General features: G+C 51.4%; 1 protein-coding gene and 1 long non-coding RNA gene across 2 annotated transcripts in view; one reads left to right on the forward strand and one right to left on the reverse strand.

Annotated features, from left to right (window-relative positions):
- The window catches only part of LOC114235913 (uncharacterized), a 154,401-nt gene extending 148,958 nt beyond the window's left edge, over nucleotides 1–5,443 (reverse strand). Inside the window, exon 1 of the long non-coding RNA XR_003621984.2 lies at nucleotides 5,203–5,443. This is a non-coding gene — a long non-coding RNA (uncharacterized LOC114235913). The remainder of the gene's footprint in view (nucleotides 1–5,202) is intronic.
- Nucleotides 5,444–8,514: 3,071 nt separating this feature from the next.
- NR2F1 (nuclear receptor subfamily 2 group F member 1) lies at nucleotides 8,515–18,406 on the forward strand. The gene is made up of 3 exons (XM_057541524.1): nucleotides 8,515–9,306; nucleotides 11,757–12,284; nucleotides 17,365–18,406. The coding sequence occupies exons 1-3, from the start codon at nucleotides 8,847–8,849 to the stop codon at nucleotides 17,643–17,645; spliced, it is 1,269 nt and encodes a 422-aa protein (XP_057397507.1). The 5' UTR covers nucleotides 8,515–8,846; the 3' UTR covers nucleotides 17,646–18,406.
- Nucleotides 18,407–18,852: the final 446 nt, after the last annotated feature.

Genomic DNA, 18,852 nt, shown 5'->3' on the forward strand with positions numbered 1-18,852 from the left:
CCCTAGAATAGCCAAGGATCAACTAACACAAAAGCCCTTTCCTTTTTCTTTTCAGCTTCAGAAGATTTCATGCAAATGGTTAACAATAAAACACAGAACTATCACCGAGTTTTGTTAGATCACGCATTTGGAATACTTTATTAACTCCTCCCACAGATAGGCTAGGTTTATTATCCACCTCTGAAGTGGGTAAATAAAATATACGTAGCAAAACAGAGGGCATAATTATTTACTGCTCCATGTGGTTTGTATCAGTGGTGTACTATGCTCATTCTTTTTCATTTAGACTTTACCTAAAGCCCCTCTCCCCTACTGATGGAGGACACTGTAATAAACATATCTTTCCACTGACAGTTTAGAGGGAAATGTTAGGTTTATATTTACATTAAACTTCTGATAGGTAAAATAGGATTGTAGCATGACCATAGTTACCAACAGATCTGCTGGCTTTGTGAGCCAATACTTTTCCACTAGTTTATAGGCAGTGAAGAAAGTGGCATTGAAGACAAACATATTCCAGCAGTTTTTAATCAGTGAATGTCCAACTCAGATCTGCTTCTGATGGGCTAATCCTGTAGTAAAAGAAATAGGTGCTCTGACAGGTGACTATTAAGGGAAAGTATAGAGTATAGTTAATTGTATTGCCAGGGTACTTTAACAAGTTTCAAACTCATTTCAAAACATGAACTGTTCTTCCAAACCCAAGTCATTTTCCCTAGGAAGAAGAGCCATGCAATTATTCTTCACTCAAGTTGGACATTTAAAATAAAGAAATACATTTGGTAACACAAAAGTCTTAATTTTTGTGTTCTTAATTTTTGCATAAATGCATTTAGATAGCTAAGGCTTGATTTTTACAGAAAGTAAATATTTGGCTTCACTGGTGTGCTAGGAATCGTTGTCACTTTTCCTCCTACAAAAGGCTTGATTTGCATCCAAAGGTCAGCACTTGCTCTCCTGCCATTTTCCCGTGGCTACTCCTGGGCCCTCTAACTGGGCACCCAAGCAAAAAGGGGAAATGCTTCCCTTATCTCTCTTTTCCAAAACACCTGCTTTAACTGGCCAGTTTGTGATAGAAAACTAAACTGCTTTTTAAGGTAAAGCACTTATCTCTGGGCATTTTGACCCAAAGGTGACAAAGAAGAAATGCCCAGGCCATACCACAGTGATAGTGAGTACACAAGCCTGCTGGATCCGTGGTTCAATGACATAGGCAGGCTGAGAGCAGACAGTCCAGCAGAAGCCTGACTCCCAACTTGGCCTTTCCACCCTTGTCTTCATGTTGACAAAGGCAGAACTTTTTACAGCTGGGCGGCCACAATACAAACTGAGTTCAGTCTTGCAAGAAGGGGTGGTTTCTGACATAGGGTGTTTGTTTGTTTGTTTGTTTTGGGTTTTGTTTTTAAATAATCACAAAACATTAGGCAGGCATTACTGTGCCTCTCTTCACCCTTTTCTTCAAAAGATCTATGCAAGACCATTTTAAATACATCTTCTTCAATTTCGTTTTTCACAGCCTTAACCTCATACCAAGGGAGACTAATTGATTCGGCACCTTTAAAATAAGCTCTTTGGGAAAGGTCTGCAGTACGAGCAGAAGAACTGACCTTTCTCCCAGCGATCGCAAGCATGTTCATCTCTCCAGATGGGCTTGATAAAACAGGGTTATTTCTGTTCTGTGGTCTCTCAAAACAGAATAATACCATTTTTAACAATTTAGGGGATAGGGAAGAGATACAGGAGAAAATTTTCTACACATATCTGGTCATTTGTAGGGTCTCACGGCTCTTGAACTAAATTTAGAAAACATTTTTCAAAGCCACCTTTTTTTTCAGTGTGATTTACCAAAAAGCCAAAACAAATGATCCGTTGAGTTTGGGGAGAGCAAAATACCAATATCAGAGAGGTCATAGAATTAGTGAAGAATGATTCCAGCCTTAGTGGAAGGAGAGATAGTGGTGAGGGGGTTGTTAATCAGCTAGAAAGGCTGCATGGATCCGGACTCTGGGGCCTGGAATGCAAGTCATGCTGTATATACAGCCACAGACCTCTGCTTCTCTCCTTCTCCCACCAGGTCACAACTGTTTATTGTCTGTCCCACTAGAAGAGAGCAAGTGTTGTCTGGAAGGCTTTTAGAAAGTGATTAAGGCTGAGCTGTGATGCTAGCAATCCGCAAGAGGTATTGTAAGCCTGATTCTTCTCCCCAGGCGGAGGGGTACCTTCTCATGTCTCTTGGGGAACCACACTGGAGACTTGGTGTGCACTGAACTGGCCTATGGGGACCAGGACAGAGGAAGACTTTAGAAGTGAGGCCTGGGAGTCCAGGCCCCGGTGAGGAAACCAGCCAGGTGTCCTGTCTCTACACCAGCCTCGCCAGGAGAGAGAGACCTTGGAGAGGGCCGAATATATATGGCCACCATGCTGGCAGTCTCAAGGAGTGTGCTGAGACAAGGGCCACAGTGGGTTTGGGTCCAAGAGACCCAGTTAGAGGTCCCCGGAAACAAGGGCTTGGTGGAGAAGGGAGGGAGAAAGATCTGGAGAAGAGAGGATGAGTGGAAGGAAGATGGAAATTCCATCTGCTTTTCTGCTTCTGCAGCTGAGCGTTCCTGGACCCGTGTGTGGATTTGCACAGTTTGAGGACCTATGTGCTCCCTCAAAATATGACCACTTTCTATTACGCGCCCTCCCCAACCGCAACAGATATCATTGTCTCCGGGGTTGCGTGTGGGGCGCTTCCGGTAGTGTGCCAAGTTGAACTCGTAACGAACGACAGCCTCGTGGAGAGAAAGCCTCGGCTGCCTCAGGACCTGAGCTGACCCTCAGTCCCTCCACGGAAGCCGTTTGCTGGGGGTGGGGCTTTGAGCCAAAGTGGAGGCGCTCTGCGGGTGTGCAAATGCGATGGGGGAACACAGGGTCCAGAAGAGAAACTGAGCCTAGAGTGATGCTTGGGCTGGAAGGGGAAAGCGCCCCTCCTCGAAAAGCCTCGGTTTCTTCTTGCCCCTCTCACGACAGAAAGTTGGCGCATACGCCCGGCAGGAGCGCGATCTGTTCCCCTGCTTTGAAAAGCCGAGGGTTTCCACTGCTCCGGGCACCACAACCAACAGCCACCCCTCCCTTTCCGAGACCAAGGCCGGGGGCTGCACCCCTCCCTCCCTCCCTTCCTTCCACAGAAGCAGGCAGCTTCGCCTGAGGCCACTCGAGGTCTCCGCTTCTTCCCATACCCGGGGGTCACACCAGATCCCAGGGGCCTCTTGCGAGTTTGGAAGCTCAGGGTAGGGGCCGGCAGAAAGAGCCCACAGCGCGGGTGAGCGGGCCCCACCGCTCCCGGGGAGCCTCATCTAGTCCTCCTGCCACGCCTTGCCCCTAGCTTGCAAGGCCGAACCGAGGCCGACGCCGCTTAGCTGGCTCCTTCCCGCGCCCACCCAGCCCTGGGGCGCGGCCCCCGGCGTCGGCTCCCCCGCCCCGCGCGCCCGCCCTGTGCGCCCTCTGACGCAAACGCGCGCCCCTGCCCAGCGCCGAGGAAAGCTTTCTCTTCGGTTTTAATTGAGGCTCTTCCTTTCACACACACTCGCACCGTCCTCACCCCTGGGGAGGTGACCCCTCCCCACCCCCAGCCCTCTTGCACCCCCAGCCCTCTTGCTGCTGCGCGAGAAGTCTGGCTGGGCTGCGGCGCTGCGGATCTGGTGCTCTCTCGCTGCTGCCGCCGCCGCCGCCGCCGCCGCCGCCGCCGCGGGTTCTCCGCTGGGGAGAGTGGCGTGGTGTCCCTTTTAATTCGCTGACACTATCACCCACATCAAACAGGCAGTCATCGATCGCGTTACATTAGGGGATCCCGTTACAAACGGCGTCCGCAGGTGGGCGGCAGGAGCCTTGCTCGCCAGGGCCTGGCTGCAGCGTGGCAAGGCGCTGGCTGCAGGGCCAGCCCGGCCGGACTTGGAAGCCGACTCCACCGCGGCTCCGGCTTGGCACCGGAGGGGGGGGGGGGCCGGCGATGGCGGCGCGGGTGCCAAACCTGTGGACCCTCCGCCCCCGGTCCTCCGCCCCCAGGCTGGAGGCGCCGCAGCATTTTCCCGCCAGTGCGGGAGGAGGGTAGAGAATGGGGGTGGAGGAGACCTGTTTTGAATTTGGACTGATGCTCGGCGGGCACGATCCTCAGCTCCAGGGCGGCGCCGCGGCCGTGATCCCTACCTCCACGCCGCCGCGGGACAGAGGCCGGGTGAGGGCAGCTCCGGAGCAGGCCCCGCGGAAAGTTCTTCTCGACCCGCCCCGGCTGACTGGACTGCGGCCCCGGCCTGCAGAAGCCATGCTAGCAAAGGCTGCCTCCCGGCCTGTCCGCGTTGCCAACCCCGAGTTCAAAAGAAACGATAATCATTGCGTTACTTGCCTGGTGGGGCAGGACTTGGCCGAGTCTCGCTTCTGGTGCCCACGACTCCCGGTCCAGGGTCCGAGGGCGGCTGGGCCTGAGGGCCGGGCGTCCAGGGGGCCTCTGGTTCCCTGGCGCTCGCTCTCGCTTCCTCTTCCACTCGCTCCGTCTCTCTCCACGTTCTCTTTCCTTCTCCCTGTATCCCTCTGTGCCTGCTTCCTCTGCCCTCGACTGCCTGCCTTTGTACTAGATGGGGAGAACAATTTAGAATTTATATGTAGAAAGCTCGTTCTTTATCTTTTTCTTCCTTCTTCCCTTTTTTCTTTCTTTTCTCCTTTCTTTCCTCCTTTCTTTTTCTTTCTTTCTTTCTTTCTCTTTCTTTCTTTTTCTTTCTTTCTTTTCCTCCTTTCTTTTCTTTCGTCCTGTCTTTTAATCGTGTTCATTTCACCTTTTAACTGACCGGGAGACGTAAGCGCGTTTATTTGGGGAGAAGGGCGAGGGCAAGGAGCCCTCGCCGGCCCCCACCGCCTCCTCTCCATCAGCTGCGTACAATGGGCCGCCGCTTGCGGAGTGCATTGACTGTCTCTTCATTATTCGAGCTGGAGGGGCTGCGGGGCAGACACGGAAAAGCCTTTATTCTGCTCTTTAAAATCGTCGCTCGTCACTAAGCGGTCGCCGACTCCAGACTTGTAGGCTGGAGAGACCGGGAAGCGCAAAACGTACCCCAAACACGCAGCGCTTCCCAAACCCCTCCCTAGTGAAATTTAAAGGGAGAACGTGTATTAAAAAACAAACCCTACCTCTGTCAATACAGCGTGGCCATTTACTCCCACCTTTACCTGAGGGCGTGTTGAGGCTCAGGGTGCTGGAGCTGAGACAAACTTTTACGCTCTCCCGAGTCTAGGGGCGGGCGGGCAAGCGCAGCTCCCACCGCCGGCGGCAGCAGCGGCGGCTTTGTCACTCCGCGCCGCTCCGCGCCCGCCTGAGCCTGCCTAGGGGAGCGATCTCAAAACGAGGGGGGTGCGAGTGTGCGATTGGAGAATATGTAACTAATAGAAGTATCATTTTCCCCCAGTACGATCTTTCAAGGAAAAAAAAATCCATTGAAAGAATTTTCAAAGTGCTGTCTTCGTTTGGAGAAAAGGCACAGGCTGCCTGCCGGGAGGGGAGGAGGGACCCGACTGTGCGCCTCCGGGACGCGGCTCCCGTCCGCTAGGTGGCAGCCGGAGCCAGCGATTCCTGCAGGCCTCGCGGCGGGACCCGCTCCTCCCGCCGGCCCCTCCTCCGGCGACCAATCGCCTTTGGGAATCGGGGTGTCTCTCTCTCTCTCTCCCCCTCTCTCTCCCTCTCCCTCTCCCTCTCCCTCTCCCTCTCTCCCTTCCTCCCCCTCTCTCTCCCTCTCTCTCTCTCTCTCCCTCCCTCTCCTCTCTCTCCTCTCTCTCTCTCTTCCCCCCTCCCTCTCTCCCCCCTCACTCTCTCCCCCTTCTCTCCCCCCTCTCTTCCCCTCTCCCCCTCCCTCCCTCTCCCTCCTGCCTTCCTCTTCCCCTCCCCCCCCCTCCTCTCCCCATCTCCCATCTCCTTCCGTTCTCGCTCACCCCTTTCCTCTTTTCCTGGGACTCGGACTTGGCCGCACTAACCACCCCGCCCCCAACGATATGAGAACTTACTACTATTTTATTAATAATTACTGGAGCGTTCGTAGGAACTTGGAACAGCCTGAGGATACCAAAAAGGGAAAAGAAAAAAAGAGAGAAGAAGGAAAAATCGGATTGACTGGAAAGTTTATTTTAAAAATCATCTTTGGGATGGAGAGGAACCGTTGGCTCGGATTGATTTTGTGGCAATAGCTGCGAATTCCAGGAGTGCATTTTTGTCATAATTAAACCCTTAATTTTAAAACCAAAATATACGTTGGACCAAAAAACAGGGAGTCCCTACTTTGTTTCTTAAAGGAATATAAAATGAGCAGAATCCACTCTTGGATTGTGCTTATGTGTGAAAGAAGAAAACAATACAAACCCAAAATATTTCACGAATCATTAAAACGGTGAGAGTTTAATTCCCATTTAAAATTTTCCTAACATTTTCAATGACACTCTTTACGCTCATAAAACATAATTCTAAAAACTTTTCGGAAGAAAACAAAATAATGTCTTTCTAATTCTCTTTTTACCCATGGCAAGGCATTCTTCCCCTCGCCATCCCTTCCCCCTCTGGTGTGCGTGTGTGTGTGTGTGTGTGTGTGTGTGTGTGTGACCATAGACGACCCATACTAATCAGGTCTCAGAGTAAATAGCAGCGCAGGGCGATCTCATTGTAAATTGCGCTTGTCAGAAGCACACCCCCCCCCCCTCACTTTCTCCCCTCCTTCCCTCGCCAACCCGTAAGTAGGTAGCTAAGAGGGAGGGGAAAAAAAAAAAAAGAAAGAAAGAAAAAGAGGAGGGGGGAGGGGCTCTCCAACCAATGGCGTTCGGGAGGCTTGGCTAACCTTAGCCTCCCATTTTCTCTCCCCCCCGATTCAGGGCTCTGACCAGTCAGTCGCCTTTGATTATCAGTTGCCAGCAGCCCTTCTCTTGGCTCCTTGACACGAGCTCCATATAAGGCAGCGATCTCCATAGAAACGTGTCAGTTTCAATAGTAGTGTCAAAGTTCACTATATACAGACATTCGCGCAGATCCCCCTTTCGGAAACACTGCTCTGCGAGTCCTCCCGTTTAAACGCATTCAATTTTGGGGTCTCTCTCTCTTTCTCTCTCTCTCTCTTCTCTCTCTCTCTCTCTTTCTCCTCCGCCTCTCTCTCTCAATCTCTCTCTTTCTCTCTTCTCTCCCCCCTCTCCTCTCGCCCCTTTCTCTTTTCTTACATATTCTATTAGTTGTTTCCCCCGTATTCTTCTTCTTTCTCTCCTTTTTCTCCCTCCTCCTTGTCTCTTTTACTCCATTCCTGCAGAAGAGTGAGGGATAAACTTAAAAAAAAAAAAAAAGGAGGAGGAGGAGGCACCCCCTTCGTATTCTTATCGTTATTTTATACATATATGATTTTTTTTGGAGGGAGGGTGTTGGTTCCCGGCTGAAGAGCACTTATTTAAAATACTAAAAAAAGAACATTTTTGGGCGATCTCCAGGGTTTTTTTAACTAGCTCTGTGTGTTATAGCAGAAGAAGCAGAAGAAGGAGCAAGAAAGAGGAAAAGAAGAGGATTATTTATTCGACCTACTTTGGATGTCTCTCTCGCTTTTTTTTTTCTTTTTTCTTTTTTTTTTTTTTTTTTTTGCAATTCTTTTTCTTCTGATTTTTATATTTTCTGTTTCGCTGTGAATTCGTCGCCGGCGTGAATTATCTTGTGTTTTTCTCCCCCTCCGTCACCTCCCGAAAGAAAAAGGCAGCGAGAGCCCGGCGCCACCGGCACAACAAAAAGAGCAAAGTGTGTGATCCTCCTCGCTGGCTGCCTCCCGCTCTCCAGCTCTGCCTTCCTGAATGGCTGGCTGCGTCCGGCCCTGGACCTGGCCCCCCGACACCAGCGCGCTCTGATCGCCGCCGGCAGCCTCGCCCCGCGCCCTGCTCGGCTCACCGCGCTCCCCTCAATCCCGAGCCCAGCGAGGGCTCCCGCCGGGACAGCGGCGGCGGCGCGGGCGGCCCCGACCCGAGCTCGCGCTCCGGCTGCAGCCCCGACTCCAGCTCGGACTCCGGCCCGGGCCCCGGCTCCTCCAGCGGCGCTCGCTGCTGCAGCTGAGGCAGCGGCTCCAGAGGCGCCTGCAACCTCGACCTCCTCCTCCTCCGCCGCCGCCGCCGCCCTCGCCGGCTTCCTCTATGTCTGCTCTGCCGGCGCACAGCGCGTAGCCCCAGTGGCCGGCGGGCGGGCGGGCGGGCGCCCGGCGCGGGTGAGCGAGTGTGTGTGCGAGTGTGTGTGTGCGCGGGGGTGCGGGCAAGGCGGAGGGTGAGTGTGTGCGCGCGCCGTGGCCCATGCCCGCCGCCCCCGGCGCTGCGCCCCGCGCCGCTACCGGCTGCCGCCTGTGCCATTTCTGATTTTGCAACTTGGTGAAGAAGAAAAAAGCGAGAGAAGGAAGCTTGCTCGCTGGGGGGGGGTGGGGAGGGGGGGGAAGGAGAGCGTGCCCCCCCCAGGATCGGAGCGCGGGGGGAGCGGGCGAGGGGAGCAGGGGTGTTGGGGGGGGAGCCTGAGAGCCTGGGGGGGCTGCAAAAAGAGAGAAAGAAAACAGCAGGAACCACAACAAAACGCCAGCCGGGCGGGCGGGCGCGCAGCAGCAGCGGGGCGGCCGAGGCAGTAGCGGCGGCAGCGGCGGCGGCGGCGGAGGCAGCGGCTGGTGCCCGGCTCGGGCTCGGCTCCCGCGACCCCGGGGCGCCGGGCGGGCCCCCCGCCCCCTCCCCCTCCCCCCTTCCCCTTCCCCTTCCCCTCCCAGCGCGCCCGCGCGCCCCGCGGCCCTCGGCGAGCAGCTCGGCTCCCCCCAGCGCTCCCCGGGCCCAAAGATATGGCAATGGTAGTTAGCAGCTGGCGAGATCCGCAGGACGACGTGGCCGGGGGCAACCCCGGCGGCCCCAACCCCGCAGCGCAGGCGGCCCGCGGCGGCGGCGGCGCCGGCGAGCAGCAGCAGCAGGCGGGCTCGGGCGCGCCGCACACGCCGCAGACCCCGGGCCAGCCCGGAGCGCCCGCCACCCCCGGCACGGCAGGGGACAAGGGCCAGGGCCCGCCCGGCTCGGGCCAGAGCCAGCAGCACATCGAGTGCGTGGTGTGCGGGGACAAGTCGAGCGGCAAGCACTACGGCCAGTTCACCTGCGAGGGCTGCAAAAGTTTCTTCAAGAGGAGCGTCCGCAGGAACTTAACTTACACATGCCGTGCCAACAGGAACTGTCCCATCGACCAGCACCACCGCAACCAGTGCCAATACTGCCGCCTCAAGAAGTGCCTCAAAGTGGGCATGAGGCGGGAAGGTGAATATTTATTCTGTGCTTCTTTCCCTGAGCTTCGCCCGCCTCCCCGGCCCTCTTTCTTTCTCTCTCGCGGGGGTGGCTGCTGTATGGGGCTGGGGTTCCTGCGGTCCCGGCCCGTCCCAGCTTCCCCTGTCCCCGCTACCTTCCTCCCCCGGCGTCTCCCGCCGCCCCCCCCCCCCCACACCCAGCTCGCTGCCGCTGCCTCCCCCTCCTGGCCTGCGCTCCTCTCCCCGGCTCCTCCACCCCACCCTCTGCCTGCTCAGGATTTTGTCCCTGGGATCGTGAGCTGTGGCTTAAAATCCCCTCCCTCTGTCTTGGATGTGCTCGGTGCGTGTCTCTTTCCCGCGTGTGCGTGAGGATGCTTGGGGCTGGGCTGGCATGAACTTGGGGAGGGGTGCTTATTTCCCCCGGAAAACTCTGTTTCTGTGTTTTTTCATTCCACTTTCCCCTCCACCTCTTCATGCCCTTTATTTAAAATGGGGGAGGGCTGGAGACTGGAGTACTCTGAACCATAGATTCATTACTGCATCATCCTTTTGGAAGCTTAGCTTGGAAAAAGAGGAGTGAGATTTATTGCACTTGTAGGTCTAATTAGGGGGGAAGGGGGGCTTCTGGCCTGTTCACTGGTTCCCTCTCCTCTTCACCGAGCTGGGGCCGCCTCCTCCAGAGCTGTGGCCTTGTTTTCACCCCTCTACTTTCAAAGGAAAGTTTGTGACTGAACCGTGCTTTCATAGTTGTGTCATTTTTTTTTAAGCATGATACTCGTTTTATTTCTTCATCAAACTCCACCCTCTGCTTAAATACTGCATACAAATTACAATTTACAGCGGCATTTACCGATCCTTCTGACTTGGCTATAATGCATAGACTGCAGCTGGCATGAGCTTCCACATCATTTAATCCCTGTGTTGTATGGCTTTGGTTTCTTTTAACACAACTTTTGATGTTGTATTTAGATATGCTTCATGTTCATGTGGCAAGAGATGCAGCACTTTTCTTATAAATATATCTAGCCATTTACAATTAAAGTTTATCTCCTGACAATCATTAAAGATGTCTTATAGTCAAATTAGTGAACCAGTCAATTTTATAGAATGCAGATTACTCCTTCTTGTAATTGACTTTAAAATTGTATTTTATATGCCACAAGAAAAGAAATTGAATTCCTTCAGATCTCAAGGAGCAGGCAAATATGACGACTTCATTTCTAGCTCCAGGGAGATTTTATAGGCATCTGAAAAACAAAAAACAAAACAAAACAAAAAAACTTTGAATTGTACTCTCATTTAATTGAAAAATAACTGCCAAGTTCAAAACTATAATTAGAAAAAAGTATTGTAGCCATTATGTTTCGAGAGCTTAAATTGCATTGAGGCTTGCATTAAAATTAGAATCAATGCAAACTTAAGAAAATAGTGTATAACCTGAAGTAAGATAGCTACGTGTACATGGACATATCTATATTAATTTGCTGGGGGGAGAGTTCAGTAGCCCTAACTTTTCCTAAAGTTGTCTTTGTTTACATGGCAATTTAAAACGCTGGCACTGTTGAAGTAAAACATACACATTAAAAAAAAAAAAAAACTTTGGTCAGCTTTAAGAACTCAAAGCATGCTTACGTTTTGCATTCAGATGGTTAATGAATCCAGTGTTTTTGCAGTTGCAAGCTCGTGCATTCACTGGGCAAAAGCTGGCTGCAGGTTGCAGTGGCACCGCGCAGGACAGACATTAATTATATTTTCCACTTTTTTCAATAATGTTTGGCTACTGTAAGTTCAACTTTTTTCTTGATTTTTTTTCAATTTTTTGTTGCTTTTAACAGTGAGAACCTTGTGTGGGGCGATGGGGAGGAGGGGATAGGGGAGGGGTGCAGGATACTTGTTTTCTCTTCAAAAGTTGTAAGTGGTTAGTAGGGTATGTAACTTGTATCTATTTTAAGGATAATTCCGTAGCATTTTTAGAGAATATGGAAACATTTTGAGCAAAACCAGCTTGCTTGCAAATGAAGAGGCAGCTAGGCATTTGCCTAGAACCACAACCTTTCTCTGGTTTCGCCTGTTTTTGTTTTTGTTTTACCCTGATTTGGTTCCTTCTGGAGGGGTGAGTGGGATTTCATTAATCTGCGTGTGACTTGCTGGTGGTCGAGGGGCTGGGTGGCATTTTCTTGGCCTTACGGGGCTGGGGGCCCGTAAGTCAGGCCTAGTTCTGGCAGGGCTGGGGTGGCCAGGGGCGCAGGAGACGGCTGGGCATACCGAGCCGCGGAGCTGGAGGGCTTCACCCCATATTGCCTCCGGGTGTGGGCTGTGAGTGAGAGCGAGCGCCAAAGGAGATGCTCCGGGCGCTTGTGGCTGCGGGAAGAACCTCCGCATTGTGTCGGGTGCGCTGCGGCACGGGATGTTCGCAAGCCCCCTGGATGCACATTGCCTCTTTTCTCTCTTTCTTTTCGTCAGCGGTTCAGCGAGGAAGAATGCCTCCAACTCAACCCAATCCAGGCCAGTACGCACTCACCAACGGGGACCCCCTCAACGGCCACTGCTACCTGTCCGGCTACATCTCGCTGCTGCTGCGCGCGGAGCCCTACCCCACGTCGCGCTACGGCAGCCAATGCATGCAGCCCAACAACATCATGGGCATCGAGAACATCTGCGAGCTGGCCGCGCGCCTGCTCTTCAGCGCCGTCGAGTGGGCCCGCAACATCCCCTTCTTCCCGGATCTGCAGATCACCGACCAGGTGTCCCTGCTACGCCTGACCTGGAGCGAGCTGTTCGTGCTCAACGCAGCCCAGTGCTCCATGCCGCTGCACGTGGCGCCGCTGCTGGCCGCCGCCGGCCTGCACGCCTCGCCCATGTCCGCCGACCGCGTCGTGGCCTTCATGGACCACATCCGCATCTTCCAGGAGCAGGTGGAGAAGCTCAAGGCGTTGCACGTCGACTCGGCCGAGTACAGCTGCCTCAAAGCCATCGTGCTGTTCACGTCAGGTGAGGCTGCGGCCGCTGGGAGGGCAGGCCGCGCCGGGAGCGCCCGAAGGCCCCGCTCCGCTCGGGCCCGGCCTCCTGCGCCGCGCCGCCGCGCCCGCCGCGGCCGGGCCCTCGCCGGACCTCGGGCCTGGCCGGGGACCTGCGGCCCCCGCGCGGGGAAGCGGCCGGCGGCGCCGCTGCCATCTTGGGAGCGCCGCGGTGCGGACGCTGAGGCGGCGCGGGCGCGGGCGGCTAGGTGGCCCGGCCTGGCGGCCTGGAGCCCCGCGCGGGGCCGCGGCGGCGGCGGCGGGCGCGTGTCTGGCGGGGGGTGGGGCGGGGAGGCGGTGCCGTGGATCCGTCTGGCTGCGCGTGTGTGCGGTGTGCATGTGTGTGCGATGTGCGTGTGCGTGTGTGCCGGAGCTCAGCGTTTCTGGGGGAGGAGAGGGAAGGAAGAGAACGTGGGAATGTGGCTTTCTCCTCTGCGTGGCACGCTCCCTGGCTGAGCTTCCCGACACAGTGAGACACAGAGAGGGAGAAAGAGAAGAATACGGGCAAATAAATCATAAATAATCCCGCTTTATTGCATCCTGATTTTCCCTTATCGGAAACCATTCATGTTTGCAGTTGCTGAGGTTATTGAGGGTCGTAAAAAACGGATTCGATCTAAACAAGAAAGATGAAAAACAAAAGCAATACGGTAGAACCCGCAAGTATGGGAGGATTCCCGCCCCGGAGATAAATCTCATAGCCACGCAAAACGCACGAACATTGGAAATTTAACAGAGTGCCTTAAAAATATCAAATTAAATGTAGGCAGTGGTAACATGCATGTTAACAATTTCTCTTATGATAGATGGTTCAAATTAACTTCCAGGAAAGTGCATTAATGTTGCCTTTGAAGGCTCTGGTCCGAGCCTCTGAGAACACTGCCCCCCTTTTATTATTGTAACCTGCAAGAGGGAAACATATAAACACCCAGGACAGCAGGTAATGGGGGGAAATATAAACAAAGCCAGAAAGGACGCTGGTGGGGAACAGAGCTGCTCAGACTGGGTCTCGGGCCTTGCCCACTGTGAGTAGGGTTAGCTGCCGGTTTACCACCATTATTGGCGCTATTGTTTTTAATTCCTCCATTCGGAGAACAAATAAACCATCCTAATAAATCTATCCTAGAGGCAGGACCTCCAAAGGCCAAATTAAAACCACTCTTGAGCAGAGACGGCAAAACCCCTTTCCCAAGGCCTTGTTGAACAGTAAGCAGTGGTATAATCTATCAATATTTCCTGGCTTTCATGCGTGAAGAATCATATTTACATTGTATTAAAATGACTCTTAAATTTGCACAATATTGTAATGTAGCAAATGTAGTATTAATATCGATCTGAACAGCAGATAATTTATTTAGACAAGAGCATCTCATTTGTATGCAGGGTGGCCTGAGCTGTGGACTTGGACTGCCCCCCTTTTACTTTCAGTGCAAATGCAGGTCTGCTAGTGGGAGAGGGAGTTATTCTTTGCAAGAGGATAAAGTGCGAACCTTAAAACAAATGGAAGATTTATTGAATAGCCTCCTTGGTGTTTGAATGCATTTTATCTTAATAAGTCTTCTTGATGGAAACGTGTTTTTCAAAAGTGACAAAGAGCCTGGGAAGCAGCGACCCGGCTGCTTTAGCTCTGGCAGGCCTGGGGCCTGTCTGGCTCTCCACTCCCCAGCTCTTTAGCCAAATTAATCAGGAAGCAAGCCAGTGTCAGGGAAGCTGGGGTTTTAAAATCTCATCCAGTGAGGTGTCTTGAAGCAGAAATGTGACTTGGAGCTGGACAGAGGTCTTCTCAAGAAAAGTCTCCCTCCCTTTTTCCTTGTCCCCCCGCTAAGGTTCTTTGAACCCCCTTGACTTTTCTGATCTCCTGCCCTTTCCCAGAGAGAGGCAAGGACTGTGCAGGCTGTAGGGAAGACTGTGGAATTATTCATGCTTTCCTTTCAACTTTCCATCCTAAAATGTCCCTGTGAAAAGTGTCCCTTTAAAAAAAAGTTTTCACAAAGATATTTCTTAAACCAAGTCTTCAAGGTGTAAGGGAGGCCGAGAAGTGAACAATAACATTATTTTGTTGGAAAAATTGCAAGAAGAATATCTGAAAATGGAAATAGAGCTGTCAGTAGTAATTCACCCCCCTCCTCCATACAACACATTTCCACTTTTGACTAAACTTGTTTTGATTGCTAGCCAGAAGGGAATTCATGGGAAGCCTTCTCAAAGTCATCCAACTTTTAAGCAAACTTTGAATGATGGAAAAGACAGTTTTAGACATATTGTCCAACGAGGTTTACTCCGGATAAGTATTTGAAGCTGGCACGGGGGTTCCCTGTGGTGGTTTTCACATTTGGCCTCCGGATGGTATGTTTAATCCTTAATATTCTGGACAGCATCCAAGGACTAGGTCATGACCTGAACTTACTTTTTAAAAAAATTCATTAATTCATACACCTAAATATTCTCTCAGATAAATGAGACTTTCCCCGAAAGGAGCCATCTAGTTAACATAAATACGAGAAATCCATTTTCAGCACAATAATAACTTTGATTTCTAGTTATGGCAGCTGATTACATCTATATTTCCTGAACACTAAACTCTTCTGAATGCACAACATGAAATACATTCTCTGCACTACAAAGGCTAAGCTGGGAGGGCCTGAGCGGTAATGGTTATTTATTTACATAATTTCTTTTCCATATACTGTAGATGAAATATTGAAGGTTCCCACATTGACACTACCATATAAAAAGCGAGACATGGGTTTTGCACATTCTGCCTCCTTTTCTTCTCTGGGTATAACTCATGGAGCGTAAATATGTACTGCATCACACCCCCTGCTCACCTAGTTTTGCTACCACAACCAGACGATTGATCTGAGAGCTCATACTGTCAGTCCACAGTTGGGGGAATTCTGTTGCAGAAATATCCAGAGTAGGAATGAATATCTAGAGTGGGAAGCCAGGCCCAAATTAGGGCTCCTGCCCGAGGGAGGCCACAGGGCTGGCCGGCTGGCACTTTGCAGCAGGGCCCAGCTACAGGCAATCTGCCTTCAAAGGAGGAAAGAACTCGATGCAGCCAACACAGGGCCCAGCTATGCCTTTCCTGGGCTTCTCTCCCTTGGAGTAGCCTAGCTGGGGGAAGGGTAGTGACCTTGCACCCTGGGGGCCCTAAGTGTAAATATCAGATAAATATTTTACAAACCTGAGGAGATTCCATATGGGTCTTTTAAAAAACCTGCTGGGGTATCAGTGGGTCCCTTTCATACTGCATTCTCTGAGGCTGAGAGGGATCCTGTGGCAGAAGGGGCAGATAATGCATGTCAAGCAAGATATATGTAAATAAGAGTCTGCATGGTGGTCATTCAGCAGGACCAGGTTAGGAAGCAAAGCCAAGGGCAGACCCTCAGGGTCCCCTCTCTAAGCATCGAAGCCCCAAACTGTTCCTGCCCTCATCCTGCTAGTCATAAAATCTCACTGACTTCCCAGGTCAGGCTAGTGTGGATGCACCCAAATGGCTGGCTAGAGTAATTAGACATCTGAGAGGAACCCAATCTGGATCTGGGGTCAAAGGAGACCTGCCTCAGAAGTTCTTGAATTATCACTAGTTTTATTTGTATTTTTGCTCAAGGCCATAGCCTTGTAGATGAAGGTGTTAGAATGCTTTACAAATCCCAGTTCCTGAAACAGAGACATAAAGCTCAGAAACTCAGCAGATCCAGGTTTCGCTTTGAATCATTTGCTGTGTCTTCTTAGGGTCACACTTGCCCATTCACAATTATACAGTGTCCTTTTGGGGGCATTGCCATGCATGAATTTCTTTCCAGATCTATATATTAGCAAACTCTGCCTTTGATCTCTAGTCAACCTCCTGACTGGCTAAGGGCTCCTCTGTGATCTTCCTGTTTTTTAAATATTTATTATTAATACAGGAAACAACATGGGTGTTTGAACTAAGAGAGGAAGCCTTCACTTCATTCCTCTGATTCCACCTTCCCCTCCATTTGCTTGCCTCTAGTTAGTTGATACAGTATAAACTGCCGTCTTGAAATATTTTTAGTAGACCAAGAAGAGCCCTTGGTTGATGTGAGATTAAACACACAGGTTTGGAGATGTTTCCTTGTGTATAGGTCCTGCCACAGGAAGCCTATCTCCCCAAATCCCCCCTCAACTCCCCACCTCCCAGTTCTGAAGCAGAAGCAGCAGCTGCCTCCAGGCCAGCTTTGTGTCTGATCGCTGAAGTTGTCTCCTTGCTGCAGCCTGGAGTAACTGAGCCATATTCCTTCTGATTATCATACAGCTTACAGAGATGTGACCAATTTTCAATTACGTGATCTAAGGCACAGATAGAAGTGTTCACCCTCGCTGAGGATTTGCTGCAGAGTTCTTGCTTGCATAGAGAGTGGATCGCAAATCCTGTATTGCCAAAGCATGAGCTTGATCTGATGCCAGGCACTGCCAGCCTATGATTTCTTACCCCCTCGCATGTGTCTATTCACTATACAATCTAGGTTCTCCTTGAGGTTTCTGCTTGGGGTCATATAGGTTTGAGAGGGGGACTCCAAGAAGCATTTTAGAACTGCCTCCAGGCTGCATATTTGTTCAGGGCTCCTGAACACCCCAAAACCAGGGGCAAAAGGGGCAGAAATCCTCCCTTTAATGAGCACAACGGAAAAGACGCTCCCCTGAAGGTGGAGGACAGGTTGCTATGTACAGCCAACTTGACTCCAGCATCGTACATTATTTAATCCAAAGGTGAAAGAGGAGAAACAAAGGGACTGGAGAGGTTGCTGCCTCTTCAAGTGTGTGCCTGTCTCTCCAGCTCCCCAGGCCTGGTGGGAGTTTGATTTATTTTTATTTGTGTTGGGGGCCGGGGGAAGGAAATAGTGAAGAAGGAGTAGGGAGGCATGGCGGGGAGGATTTCTTTTCTTCTTCCTTCTATTTCTATTTTTTCCCCTTTGCTCCATAAAAGAAAAAAAAAATGAACGGCTTGCTGTTTGTGACTTTGCTGTCCGCTGACCTAACCGTGTGCCCCCTCCCCTTGTCTCTCCTTCCTGTGGCTACTTGGGCAGATGCCTGTGGCCTGTCGGATGCCGCCCACATCGAGAGCCTGCAGGAGAAGTCGCAGTGCGCGCTGGAGGAGTACGTGAGGAGCCAGTACCCTAACCAGCCCAGCCGCTTCGGCAAACTGCTCCTACGACTGCCCTCGCTGCGCACCGTATCCTCCTCGGTCATCGAGCAGCTCTTCTTCGTCCGTTTGGTAGGTAAAACCCCCATCGAAACTCTCATCCGCGATATGTTACTGTCTGGGAGCAGCTTCAACTGGCCTTACATGTCTATCCAGTGCTCCTAGACCTTGGGCGCTTCCCACCTGCCCCCACCCCCTAGAGACTCACAGGACCGGCGGGGGGCCGTGGACTCCAATGCCGCGGGGACACCAGGCGGCCGATGCAGGGTGCGGTGGGCCGGGCAGCGGGGAGGAGGGCCAGGGCGACAGGAGCAGCCCACCATGCAGAAATGCAACCCGAGCTGCAAACCAGGAGAAAAAGAGACTCTTTTTAGTGTCAGATCTGTGGACACGTTGGAAAGGAAAGGAAAAAGACCTTGTGTCTGATGAGAAAAAGAAAAAAATTTGGAAGAGAGGACCATGAAAATTTTAATAAAACAGAAGGAGACTAACGGACCTTCCAGGATTTATTGTGGACAGATGTGGATATATTCTGTACAGAAAACAACACACATGGAAGTGGACCGAATCCTATGTAGAAACACACACACACACACACACACACACATTGTTATTCATTTTGTAAAATACTAGTCTTTATTTTCATTTTTTTGTAAAATTTAAACATCGTATGCACATAAAAAAGAAACAAGAATTAGGGGAAAATAACATTTTCCAAATAATTATAAAAAAATTGTCCTGTGTCTATGTATCTATATCTGTTTTGTATTTTTTTCTGGTTCCAAACCAGATTTCCTGTGATTCTATACTAATAATTTTTGATATAACCCTTTGCTTCTTATAATGAGTGCGATATATGTTGTCGAGGCTGTTCTTCAAGAATTAAAATTGAAGTGAAAATTTAAACAAAAAATAAAAGAATTTAGCAAAACCCACGTGTCTGGTTGCTTGACAGATGTCATCAGTGCAAGAGAACCCTCCAATTAATTTCCACTCCAATTATTATTAGAATGGCGGGGTGAGGGGGGAAACTTTTAAGGTCCATTACCAAGTTGGCTAGATTTATTTCCTAAAAGCAAGCAGCTGCTTTGGTTTTGTAAATGCGGAAGGCCAGTCTCTGCATGGGACAGAGTGGGCGGGGGGTGGGGGGGATGTCAGGGCACTTCGGTGCCGGCAGCAGCCATTGTGACCTTGTAGGTGGTGGGCAGCCAGCACGCAGCTGGCCAGGAGGCTGGGGCAGGCCCGGTCCCTCGGGGTCGAGTCTCTGCGCTGCCTGCTTCAGTATCAGCAGGTGGGAACTGGCCTGGCTGGAGAGGATGGAACCCTGACAGTGGGGGGTTCAGCATGGAGAGGGCCACTCTGACACCTCTGT

The sequence above is a fragment of the Balaenoptera acutorostrata genome, chromosome 2 (assembly GCF_949987535.1).
Source record: "Balaenoptera acutorostrata chromosome 2, mBalAcu1.1, whole genome shotgun sequence".
NCBI lineage: Eukaryota > Metazoa > Chordata > Mammalia > Artiodactyla > Balaenopteridae > Balaenoptera > Balaenoptera acutorostrata.